Here is a 12,831-nt window from a genome sequence, read left to right on the forward strand (position 1 = left end):
CCAGAGAGTGAAGGAGAATAAAATAGCTGCTTTAGCGCATACCATAATCAATCCATTCAATCTCCTGATTAAATGTTATGAATTAACTCAGAATCAGTTATCTATATGATATCATTTGCCACAGAGCAAGTAAATTTTCTGGTTCTACACATAACATGGGTGAGCAATATCCAGAAGACTCTAGGTATATGCCTCTTTCTGTTATCTTGAAATCTGAAACACTTCTTTTTTTTCATAATCATATATTCTCTATTTTATCAGAAGGAGATGTTCTGGGGCAATTTGGTGTCAGTGAAGTTGATGGGAAATGGAAGGTTTTTTCTAAGAAGCCTCTGAACAGGGAAGAAACAGAAAAATACCTGCTCAAAGTCATGGTATCTGATGGAAAATTTCAAGCAGCCACAGAAGTGGAGATTTTAGTCCTTGATGTTAATGATAACAGCCCTGAATGCAAGCAGGTAATTGTAGATGTATGTAAAAGACTTCATTCTGAAATTATACAAACATGTATGTGCAGGCTGTATATTGATATGGTGCCAGAGTTGACCTGGACAACTCACAATTATGGAGCAATTATTTGAATAATTACATGTCTGCACGAATCTTCTATTAGTTGCTCATTTTGGAGGAGTCATGAATTATTATTACCTTGGAATAACATAATGTTGGATAGCATTAGGGTAGCAGGAAGGAGCCCATCTGTGACACTTCAGAGTTATTGGTTAACAAACAGATATATTGTGCACGTGGCTGAATGTTAACCTTTTAACTTGGTAAAATAATTTTCTTCCTTTCCAGACACTGTACGAAGGGAACGTTTCAGAGGATGCATCCCAGGGATTTTCTGTTCTTAAAGTGTTGGCTACAGATGTTGATGCCGGTAGCAATGGTCAGATCACTTACAGCCTTCATGGAGTTGGTGCTGAGGATTTTAGACTGGACTCTCATACAGGTAAAATTATTACATCCTTTTAAAGGAACAGTTTCGCTGTTCATACTCATTCCTTCACCAGATATTAGAATTAATAATATAGTTTGCCCCTGTTTACTATAAAGCAGAGGTAGGCAGGCTTTTCGGTGAATCTTGAAGACTAAGACTTGTATTTCTCTCTTGATTGGCATAAATATGTCCTCATATTGCAAAATGTTGATAGGATTTTCTCTGGAAAAAGTATTTAATTTAGTGTAAAATATTATTCACTTCTCATGGAACAAAACTCACTGCAATAGTCTTGCCTGGTGTTTTCCTTCTTGTTCTTAGGATGCAAGAAGACTTTGCATTAAGAAATCAGGCTTCCTTGGGTACTGCCTTATAGAACTCCTATAAGACTTAAAATAGTCTTTATGTGAATGAGTATGCATGAGTATTTTTATTTTTATTTTTTGCAAAATAGTCTTATAAAAGATTAGCCCAAATCTGAAAAGTTATTATAATTTATTTAAATTTACTGGCCACGCAATTCCAGTGGAAAGATGAAGATTCCTTGACAGGGGTGGGCTTCAAAAATTTAAGCAAGAGGTTCTCTGCCCAGTTGCTGCCACACCCACTATGGCATGACCATAGTGGGAGTGGCCTAGTTGGCCTCCTGCACCATGGTGGGGGAGCGTTTTTGCCCTCCCCAGGCTCTGGAGGCCCTCTGGAAGTCTTCTGGAACTTCTGAAACTACCATTCTGGAACAGTAGGCCCATTTTTCACCCTCAGCAAACTTCCATGAGTGCCCTGTACTTACCTGCATCCAAAACAGGCCACATGGGGACTCCTGGGAGGGGTGGGGTGGGGTGGGCAGGGCAACCCAGGAGTGGGATTTGGGAGTTCTCCAAACTGCACAGAATCTTAGCTAGAAGTTCTCCTGAACCCCTGTGAACTCCCAGCAGCCCACCCCTGCTTAGATAACAATCCATAGAATATTATAGTTTTTAGATAATATAATTCTAAATTGTTCTGTGGTGTCCATGAACAGGGGAGTTAAAGATATATTTTTTAACCTTTGGTAAGCATTTATATTTGCATCCTTTTTTCTATTTGCCTGGTTCTGTTTCTTAAAATGTTTCAAATGTACAGTTGCATAGAAGGAATCTAATGGTACTGAAATCCTTGCATCAAATCTTTGTCTCCCAACTATACTTACTAGGAGAACTGACTACGTCTACATTATTGGACCATGAACTGAAATCAAAGTATCACCTTGTTATCAAGGCAACAGATGGAGGAGGGCGTTTTTGCCAGATGGAAATTACTGTGCATGTAGAGGATACAAATGACAATGCTCCCAGTTTCTATCCCAGTCATTGTGCTGTAGCCATATATGATAATACATCAGTAAAAACGCCCATTGCTGTTGTCTTTGCAAAGGATCCTGATGAAAGTAAGTCATTCCCAAATCCTAAGTCATGGCGGTTGTTTTCAATGCTTAAAAGAGATGGCATGTTCCTGTTTTTGAAGTTACCTGTTAACCTTTTCTCTTAAGTGAATAGACGGTGGGTCAACTTGATAGATGCACCACAGATTTCCACATTGGTGACATCTTTATATGTAAACATAGTATTTTTTTAAATAAAAAGGATAGGAAAATAATAACAATTTGTAGACTTGTTATGTAAGGGGAGGGGGAATTTATCAGGTATTCAAGATATATTTTTCAGCATTTAATCAGGGTGGACATTTTATGTTGAATGTTAATGGTATATTTGTTATTTGTTCCACACGCTTTTTTATTATTGTACTTTGTTCAGTTGTTTTTTTCTTTGTTTTTTGTTTCTAGTTGATGCGTTTTTTTTTTTTTCCTTTTTCTTTTGTATTTTAATTTTGGAGATAAATAAAAAAAAGTTAAAAAATAAATCATGGCAGGTACTAATTTCCCTTCAGTTCATCCCACTTCTAAAAGAATAATTCCCGAATCAAATGAGTTCTTGCATGACGTTTCTCATTTGATATTTTCCAGGTCTCAATGGTGAGGTGAGATATCTCCTTGCTGAGTCAGCTAATGACCATTTTTCAATCGATGAGGTAACTGGTGTAATCCTTCTAGAGAAGCCTCTGAAGGAATCCCCTTCAGTTCTGGAGTTGACCGTATTGGCCAAGGACAGGGGGGTTCAGCAGTCCCTCTCTTCTTTTACAACTGTGACTGTCTCCATTGTGGATCTAAAAGAATATCTGCCAGTATTTCTCAGCACAGAATACTTAGTTGAGGTAATGGAGAATGTGGCTGTTGGGACAGAAGTTTTGAATCTATCTACCTTGACAAGAAGTACCGTTGCAAACACAGAGATTAGATATGAAATCACAAGCGGAAATTATCTTGGGAAGTTCAGGCTCCATTCAAGCACTGGTGAGTTCTTGGTTCAGCAAATAATCCAATTGTTTTCTTATAACAAGATTTATTTTATCCCTGATCTATTTCTTTACTCATTTAATTATGAACATATAAAGATTTCAGTCAGAGGAAAAAAAAATAGAGAAATGTCAAATTTATTGTTCATTCCTTGCATTCACTTTTTAACGTTCCTACTCAAAACTCAATAAACGTTGAAATTTCTAGTTAAAAATATCGATTTATCTGAGACAAGTTGATGTGCCCATAAAGCAGCCCACATGGCAATCCTATTACCACTAGATGGCACCAATGACCATCAAGTTTTGGTTGCTTGTTTGTTTTAAATGGTTAAAAAAATTCAAAGTAGCCAATTTTCGTAAGAGTTTGGGTTGTTTTAATTTTGTGTTGTTGTTTTTAATTCTGCCTGTATTCATAGGTATCCTGTACGTTAATGGAACTCTGGATTTTGAAGTTGCCCATGAATATTATTTAACCATCGAGGGTATAAGAAAACCTTCTACATCTTTCAGTGACGTCACAATGGTTGTGATCAACATCACAGACATAAATGATAACATGCCAGAATTTGGCCAAGATCTCTATATTGCCGACATCAGTGAGGATGCAGCCATTGGTGAAAAAGTGCTCACGGTGAGACATAATCACAATCAGGGTGGGCAGCATTCTGTGGGCTGCAAGCCACATTTAACAATGTTGCACACAGGGTTGCATATCTTTCATGTTTTTCTATCTGGGTTTTTGAGGGATGTTCAGGAAGACCTCTTGCTATTAAAAGTTACAATTATTTGTACTTTATAGCTTGCAGTGTAGTTTGCATCATTTTTGCTCAAAATGACAGGAATCTACATTACTAATTGTTGCACCATTGATAACAGTGGAATCCAGGGAACCTGAAAAAAAGCTTCAGGGTCTGCTTGCCCAGGCAAATCTGTTCCTGACTAAAGTCATGCCAAAATGATGAAACATACATCATAACATTATGATGCAACTTCCAAGTATTTATAGTTATTTTTATTGCAATACTGCAGGCAAGAGCCTAAGAGGCAGAGCTTGCGTCATGTCATCATAATATACATTTTGTCAATGGCACTCCCATTCCCCTTACTCTGTAGTTCCTATGCCTGCATATGACTTTAGGTTGTCCAAGCCAGGCCTATGCTGTAGCTTCATTTGTCCTGCTCTCATTTTGTGTTTTGTTATCTTGGAAGGACTATGAATTGGAGGATGCATAGAACAGTTGACTCCTGTAAACAGAGACATGGGAAAGCAAAAACAGAATGGCATTGTTGAAGTCAAATTGGCTATCTCCAGTCTTTTCTATAGTCAGACCAGGCTACTAGAAACCACTTTGACATTAGAGGGAGGGAGGTATTACATCTGTGTTGAAAAACCAATCATTGATGGGATTTACATTAATAATCAATCCCAAAATTAATATCTTCTCTAAAAAGTTGGAACTGGGATGGTCAATGGTACTGGGCCCAAAAAGAGGACTATCTGTGCTTGTTGTTATTACTGCATTTTTATCCTTTTGACAGGTTTTAGCTAATGATAAGGATGGCTTGATGAATAATCACATCACATATTCTATTGTGGAAGGAAATCCATTAGGTCATTTCATGATTGATCCCAAAGCTGGAGAAATATATACTGCCAAACACTTGGACAGAGAAGAAGTGAGTAACATGGTTCACTTTGATACTGAAAATAAAATCTCTGAGCCATATCTCCAAAAGACATGTTGCAAGAGAAATTCATAGTGCCCCTCTTCTGACATAAGAATCAGGAAAGACCTACTTGCCATTTTTTGACCTTAGAAAGATTCTAGATGCAGCTCTAAAATGATAGGAAGTGCTGTTCAGTGGGGCTGTGCAAACATATGAAAAAGATCCAAAGAACCTTTATAGTGGTCTCATACAGCTGATTCACAAGCTGCTCATAGCTGCCTCTGCATGTGAGTGTGTGGACAGCATATCCCAGCAATTTCTGCACATTGCAAAGAACCCTTTCAATTGCTTTGCACAGCCCTAATAAATGACAAGGAGTGATATTTGTTGTTGATAGACTCAGTCATGAATTTACTGATTTAGTGCATTTCTTCTCCATTTGAGAAGTGCCTTGCGTGGAAAACAGAAAGAATCCATTATTGGAGTTGATCAATGAGTTATGGGTAGGAAACATGTCATGTAATAAATTGTCATTATTTATCTGGTAGAATTTGAGGGGAGGTCAGAAAGAAACTAACCATCTGTATTAAGTACTAGAATACTTTATTTAATCATCTCTACTTGGTTAATATGTTGTTTCTCAAACTTGGCAACTTGGGGAAATCTGGGATTTGGAGTTCACAAATCTTAAAGTTGCCCAGTTTGAGAAACACTGGGTTAATAGTTGTTGGAGTTATAAATCTTCCAAACATGTGTTATATTTTTTAGATATCCAGCTATTCTCTCAAAATCCAAGCCATGGACAATGGACAGACAGCTCTTTCCAGTGACACCATTGTACTCATTCATGTGTCTGATGTTAATGACAATCCACCTAGATTTTTTCAGCTCAATTACAGTGTTGCAATTCAGGTAAGGTAGTCATTTACAGAGACCAAGCTTACCCAATTATCGTATTTTTCGGAGTATAAGACACACCTTTTTCCTCCCTAAAAGGGGGTGAAAATTTAGGTGTGTCTTATACACTGAATGTAGCCCTGCCCACCCACTGGCCCCCACCCTTTGGCCTCTGCCTCGCAGCAGTTACCTCCTTGTAAGCAAACAGCAAAAAAAACAGCTCCTTTCAGCTTCGTCCCAGCCTAATTAGCACAAGTTGATTGGATCGGCCTTCTGACTCTCAGCTGATTTGCTCTCAGCTGTTTTGGGCAGGGTTCTGCTGCTTGCTGCAAAGAGGTAAATTGCTGGAGCAGATTTTTTTTTCCTTGTGCTAATCAAGCTATGCTGAAAACAAAAATGAAAGTAAAGCAGGTTGTTTGCTGTTTGCTGCAACGAGGCAAAATTGCTCAGAGGCAGAGGGAGATTTCTTTATCTTCTTTTCCTCACCAAAAAAGGAAGATGCGTCTTATACTCCGGTGCATCTTATACTCCGAAAAATACGGTAGTCTTTTACAGAGATAATCTTGAAAGTTGCCAAGTTAATCATAGGGTTGCCAAAGACCCAGAGATAGTAGAAACTTAATAGCAGTAAGAAATCATTCAGTTGCAATCCCATTAAGGTTTCATTCATTTAAAGGTTGCTACATATAACCATTGAATTACAGACAGGAATGTACACTTGTGATCAGCAGATATCTTATAGCAATAGTAGACAAATTACCATAGTCCCTTAACATTCAAATAAGTAAGAAATGTCTGGGACATGTTTATTATGCACATAATAATGATCTTTAGATTAATTTTCTTCTGTTTGCATCTTTTTAATCATTCTGTCTTCTGTCACTTTCCCTCCTAAACGAGGGAGACTAATTTCTGTTTTCTAACTAATTTGCTTTTCTTCAACTAACATTTCAGGAGAACTCTCCAGTTGGCACCAGTGTTCTGGAGCTAATCATGAGTGACAGAGATTCTCCAGAGAACGGACCACCATACAACTTTCAGATTGTCGAAGGAAATGAAGGAAAGGCGTTCCAGATTAACCAGGCTGGAGTGTTAGTGACATCATCCATCTTGAACAGAAGAACAAAGGAACAATATCTTCTGCAAGTCCAGGTAGACTTATGTCTGGATCAAGTTGAAACTTAATAGGAGAAGATCTGATTGGATCTTCTAACATTTTCTTTTTGACAAGGAGTGACCAAGGAAAGGTAGATAAGGGGCTGCCAAATTAGTCAGCCATTATGGAAAAAAATTGCTTAACTCTGTTCAGGGAACATCGCTGTAAACTACTGTTCACCAAATACCACTGGCTTGCACAGTGAAACTCTGTGTCAAAAAAAAGAAATCCCAGCCTCTTTTCAGAGATAAAATAGTAGAATCCAAGTATAGTTTTGGGATTAATTTTTTAAAAGAGCCTTGGTAGTACAGTGGTCTAAAGCACCCTGTTATTAAGAACAGCTGCCTGCAATTACTGCAGGTTCGAATCTCGCCAAGGCTCAAGGTTGACTCAGCCTTCCATCCTTTCTAAGGTAGGTAAATTGAGGACCCAGTTGTGGGGGCAATAAGCTGACTTTGTATAAATATACAAAAGAATGAAGGCTATTGCTTAACGCATTGTAAGCCGCCCTGAGTCTCCGGAGAAGGGCGGCATATAAATCAAATTAAAAAAAAAAATACCAGTCTTAAATAATGCCAGTAGACTCTATCAAAATCGAATCTCATTACAGACCCTCTGGAATGTTGTTGACACATATAAATACCAATAATATTTAAAAATGAAGGCAACAGAATATGAAAGCTCCTAAGTGTATTTTGCAGATATGGCATTGGGTCCCTTAATTCCCAAAGATATTTCCCTGTATTTCACTATAGTCATGCAAAAATGCAGCTAGTATCTTTTCAGCATTTTAAATATCCAGTTTACTGCCTTCTTTCCTGCTAGTACTGAAAATGTACAAGGAGAACTGTCAATATGGTAAAGATGCAAGGGTAGCTGTTATATTGAAATAGATGTTTCTTGAGAATTAGCAAGAAATACATTATGTTGGTTGATGGAAGAAATGGCTATTGGCCTAAATAGCAATAGAACTTAGACTTACAGTATATCACAGTGCTTTACAGCCCTCTCTAAGCAGTTTACAGAGTACCAACAATCTGGGTCCTCATTTTACCCACCTCAGAAGGATGGAGGGCTGAGTTAATCTTGTGAGATTAGAACTGCCAAATTGCAGGCAGCCAGCAGGCAGCCGAAGTAGCCTGCAGTACTGCATTCTAACCAGTAGTGGGTTACTATCGGTTCGCCCTAGTTCAGGCAAACCTGTAGCAGCGGTGACGGGAGGCTCCGCCCACCCACCCGGACATCATCGAATATGCTCTGCTTATGCGCAGAAGTGGCACGCATGCTCGCTTCGCTGGTGCGTGCACACAAGCAAGCAAACCAATAACAAAGGTAAGTGAAACCCACCACTGATTCTAACCACTGCCCCATCGCAGCTCTAAATGGATCTTTGACAGCAAAAAGTTTGGATTTCTTGCCTTGTGACTTAAATAAACAAATCAGATAGACAAGGAAAGTATGTAGGTTCAGGTGGTAATAAAGATTTTTGCAATTTTGTCCAATAGGTTGTTGATAGTGGTCACCCTCCTCTTTCTTCTTCGGCATTTATAAGCATCTATGTGATACAACAAAGCCAGTATCCTCCTTCCGCACTTCCTCTCGAGATCTTCATCACAACTAATGAAAGAACCTTCCGAGGTGGAGTTCTTGGGAAAATCCATGCCACTGATCGAGACCCCCATGATACTCTATTATATAGCTTTGTGTCAGTAGTCCCTGAAAAGAAACAATTCTCTGTGGGACTTTCAGATGGAAAAATAATTGCAACTGATGGTCTCCAACATGGCCACTATTCTCTGAATGTAAGTGTGAGTGATGGGACCTTTTCAACCATAACCAAAGTCCAGATTCATGTGTGGTCCTTCAGCCAGGATGTCCTCGATAAAGCTGTGATGCTGCACTTCCGCCATCTTAACCCAGAAGAATTTATAAGTGACCACTGGCGCAACCTGCAGCGGTTTCTGGGGAATATCTTAGAGACAAAGCGACAGAATGTCCACATGGCTAGCTTGCAACCTTCAGAGGCTTCTAATGGGGTGGATCTTCTGTTAGCAGTTGGGGAACCCCAATATTCACTCTATAAGCCCAGCTTCATTGCTAACCGGATTTCTCAGTCGACTGAAGAAATGGACCAGCAAGTTGGGCTGCGGGTAAAGAAAGTGACCTATGTCCCATGCCATGAGGCCAACTGTATCATTCAACGCGCTTGCAAAGAAACCTTTCAACTTGATCCAGGCACAGTGTTCACTTATAGTACTGCCCGATTCAGCGTGCTCACTCCTCGGCACAATTTGGAACAGATCTGCTCTTGCAATGGTGAGAAAATATTGCTGTTTGTGATCATCATTTCCCCTTGCTTTGTAAAATAGATATTGCAATATTCTCTGGCAGTGCTTGTTATGGTACAATGTCTGGAATGTATTTATTCTAAACTCTGGCATTTTACTGCATTTTGTTCAGATTGCTAGGCCATGTAGATATTTGCTTAGGCAGTTAGAAAAAAAACTATCCCACTCAGTTTCAAAACTGAGTTTTTTTAAAAAAATGAATTGCTTCCCAAAAGTGAGAAAATAGCTAATTTATTACAAATACAGATTTAACCCTATAGAGGTCCCAGTGGTATCCTAGTAACTTTTACTGTCTTTTGTCCTATCTCATGACCTTCAAATGAACTCTATCCTGCACATTTATCTTGATTACATAAATAATGGAATGGATAGGAATGGAAAAAAGCGCCTTCTACTTCTCTGACATCTGGCAGAGCAGCAAAGCATGGCATATATGATGGGAAATGTCATTTATTCAGTGCTACTAAGCAATCTTTCTAAGACAGAGAAGAATTTCTGTGCCAAATACCATAATTATTATTGCTGAACAATCTCTCCCTGCTCCCTCTTTGTGGTGTGGTTTGATGGGCATAATAAAAACCTTTGGGGTTCTCCTGGGCTCATAGTTCCTGCTCAAAGCGCAGGTGGCAGCTATGCTTAGAAGAACCTTTGCACAAATACATCTTGTGCAGCATCTGCACCCTTTTCTAGGTTGGGAGATACTAATCGTGGTTGTTCAAGCCTTAGTCATCTCCCTATTTGTCTGTTGCAAAATGCTGTACATGGGGATGCTGTAGAAGAGCATTTGGTCACAGTGGTGGAATTCAATTTTTTTTACTACTGGTTCTGTGGGCGTGGCTTGGTGGGCATAGTGTGGCTTGGTGGGCATGACAGAGGAAGGATACTGCAAAATCTCCATTCGCACCCCACTCCTGGGAGAAGGATATTGCAAAATCTCCATTCCCACCCCACTCTGGGGCCAGCAAGAGGTGGTATTTGCCGGTTCTCCGAACTACTCAAAATTTCCGCTACTGGTTCTCCAGAACCTGTCAGAACTTGCTGAATAACACCCCTGCATTTGGAAACTTTTAACTGGTCCAGAATGCAGGAGTGCATGCAATAGTGGGCACACAATGGTATGCCCATGTAACACTATTATGTGAACTGCACAGGCTCCTAATAGAGTTCTGAGCATAATTCAAGGTGCTGGTCATTATCTCTAAAGCCCTACATGTCACAAGTCCAGGTTATTTATGAGACTATCTATCCCTGATGGTTCCTGTTCATTCTACTAAATTTAGCATGGTGGTTAAGCACTTCAGCAAGGAGGCTAGTCTTCGTGCTGAAGTAGTTCTGCCTGATGGGGTCTAAGAAGTGTGCTATGATATGGCACATGCCTTATGGACTAGCCTTCCCAGAAAATACAGATGGCCCTTATTTTGCTGGCTTCAGACAGTAAAATTCTGGCTTTCCCCCCAGGCAACAGGGCCAGGATATGGATGGAGCCAGCATGGTATGATTAATAGCTACAAGTTTTATCACAGCCTTAACATTGTTTTAATATTTTTTTAATTATAATGAAGTTTTGATTGTTGTTTGCTGTCCACAGAGTTCCTTCTGTTAGATGAGAAGCTGTATAACTTTAATAAACAAAAAACATAAAATAAGTTTGAATAATAAAAAGTTTTTAATGTATTAGCCATGAAGTGCAACTGTTTACAGCGGTTCTTTTTTCAGACTGTAACTTTCTTTGCTTATGTTGTCAGGCACAGCTTTGAGGTTCAGTGGGCACAGTTACATATGGTATCACCATCAAGGCAAACGGGATTGGCAGATGCACTTCCATTTACAAACCTACCAACTCCATGCCATACTGCTTACTACTAATGGAAGCAACAGTGCTGTTCTACAGGTAGGATTTGTCTGTCCTCTGACCGTACAATTCAGCTTTTTCTTGGTCTGCCATAAAACCCCACTCCTCAAGACTGAAACCAGCACACTGTTTCCTTGTCTCCTGGATAAGAGTGTTTACTTATATATAAAATTGCAATTTGCCAAATAAAAGGGTAAAGGGAGGGTTTCTGCCAAAGATGATAAATTCCTCTTAATCTGGTTTCCTGCAAAACCACATTTCTTGAACCTAATGATGCCACCATTATCTCAGTAGAAATTTCTGTCTTTCAAATGGAGGGGTTGAATTGGAGAACCCAAAATTAATTTGGATGTGGTACATGATATACATGATCAGTAAAAATAATATAAATGACACAATAAATACGTAGGAAATACTTGATAAAATAAGTACAGGTAAGGTATATTACAGGGAAAAGATATAAAATGTCTTAATGTAACAATTTTACCTTTGGCAGTAAAGGGTTAAATAAAAGGATCAGGGCATTCAGAAGGAAAAAAGTAGTGTAATAATTTATCTGTTTGAGTGTGTTCAGATCACAATGTCTGCATCTAAACTCAGTAGGCAGGCCACCTGCATTTGCTGTTGCAGTTTTCACCAGCAACACTTTAGCATTTTGGGTTCTTTCCTCACCCATTTCCTCTCTTTCTCAAATTGAATAATATCCTCTATTGTCCAGAAAAGTCACTTCTGATTTACACTTTGCTGATTCTTTTCTTTCTTTATACTTTCTTTTCCCACTTCTCTTCCCTTCCCTTCCCTTCCCTTCCCTTCCCTTTCCTTTTCTTAATATTTAAATACCTGCTGTTAAGCATTACATCACCACCATCAAAGTGCTTTAACTCTGGCCATAGGCATCCTAACCTAAATTTGGTAGAATATCACCTTTGGAGACATTTAGAGACACCTGTAGAGACATTACAATGCAAATCCACCCCTTTAATACCTGGTCCCAACATAGGACATAAACATATAAATTACAAGGTTGTGTCGTGCCATTTGTCCCTCTGCCCCACCCTTTTACATATGCATTTCCAGCTACGAAGTTCAGTCATGAGTTTTAACAGCTATTACCCACTGCAAAGGTTTGGGAACTGCAGATCAGTCAATCTGTCAACTGGGAAAATTCTGGGTAAACAATAAAGTAACCCTTCTGTAAGCACCTTGAACATTATGCCATTATGCCTACCAGTACTAATAATATTATTATGCTATGCCTCCTGCTAGTTAGCATGAACTAATAAAAACCTGATGAATTAGGCTTATCTTATTTATTGATAGGAAAATTTTATTAGTAGATTGTGGGAACATAGTGTAACTTGTGGGCATATTTGATCTCAGCGAAGGACTCCTAAGGTTATTTCATGACACTGTTTAAGTGAAGGTTGAAGGATACAACTATTAAGGGAAGTATTGTTTACTTTAAAATCAGACTTACAAACTGTTTAACTTCTGAATCAAATTGGAAGGAGATATTAAGTGGGATTCCACAGGGTTTGATGCCTCCTTGGTTCCCTTGGTATGTTTATTTATGACT

At 38.9% G+C, this 12,831-nt stretch overlaps 1 protein-coding gene across 1 annotated transcript in view; it reads left to right on the plus strand.

Annotated features, from left to right (window-relative positions):
* The window catches only part of FAT2 (FAT atypical cadherin 2), a 73,571-nt gene that overhangs the window by 49,051 nt on the left and 11,689 nt on the right, over positions 1-12,831 (plus strand). The window contains exons 10-19 of the mRNA XM_070933863.1: positions 262-458; positions 799-952; positions 2,133-2,366; positions 2,943-3,329; positions 3,751-3,965; positions 4,874-5,011; positions 5,771-5,914; positions 6,854-7,051; positions 8,561-9,371; positions 11,149-11,294. Of these exons, the coding sequence (XP_070789964.1) occupies positions 262-458; positions 799-952; positions 2,133-2,366; positions 2,943-3,329; positions 3,751-3,965; positions 4,874-5,011; positions 5,771-5,914; positions 6,854-7,051; positions 8,561-9,371; positions 11,149-11,294 (2,624 nt within the window). The remainder of the gene's footprint in view (positions 1-261; positions 459-798; positions 953-2,132; positions 2,367-2,942; positions 3,330-3,750; positions 3,966-4,873; positions 5,012-5,770; positions 5,915-6,853; positions 7,052-8,560; positions 9,372-11,148; positions 11,295-12,831) is intronic.

The sequence above is a fragment of the Pituophis catenifer genome, unplaced genomic scaffold (assembly GCF_029215685.1).
Source record: "Pituophis catenifer annectens isolate HBS135680 unplaced genomic scaffold, rPitCat1.0.hap2 SCAF_2, whole genome shotgun sequence".
NCBI classification, from domain to species: Eukaryota; Metazoa; Chordata; class Lepidosauria; order Squamata; family Colubridae; genus Pituophis; species Pituophis catenifer.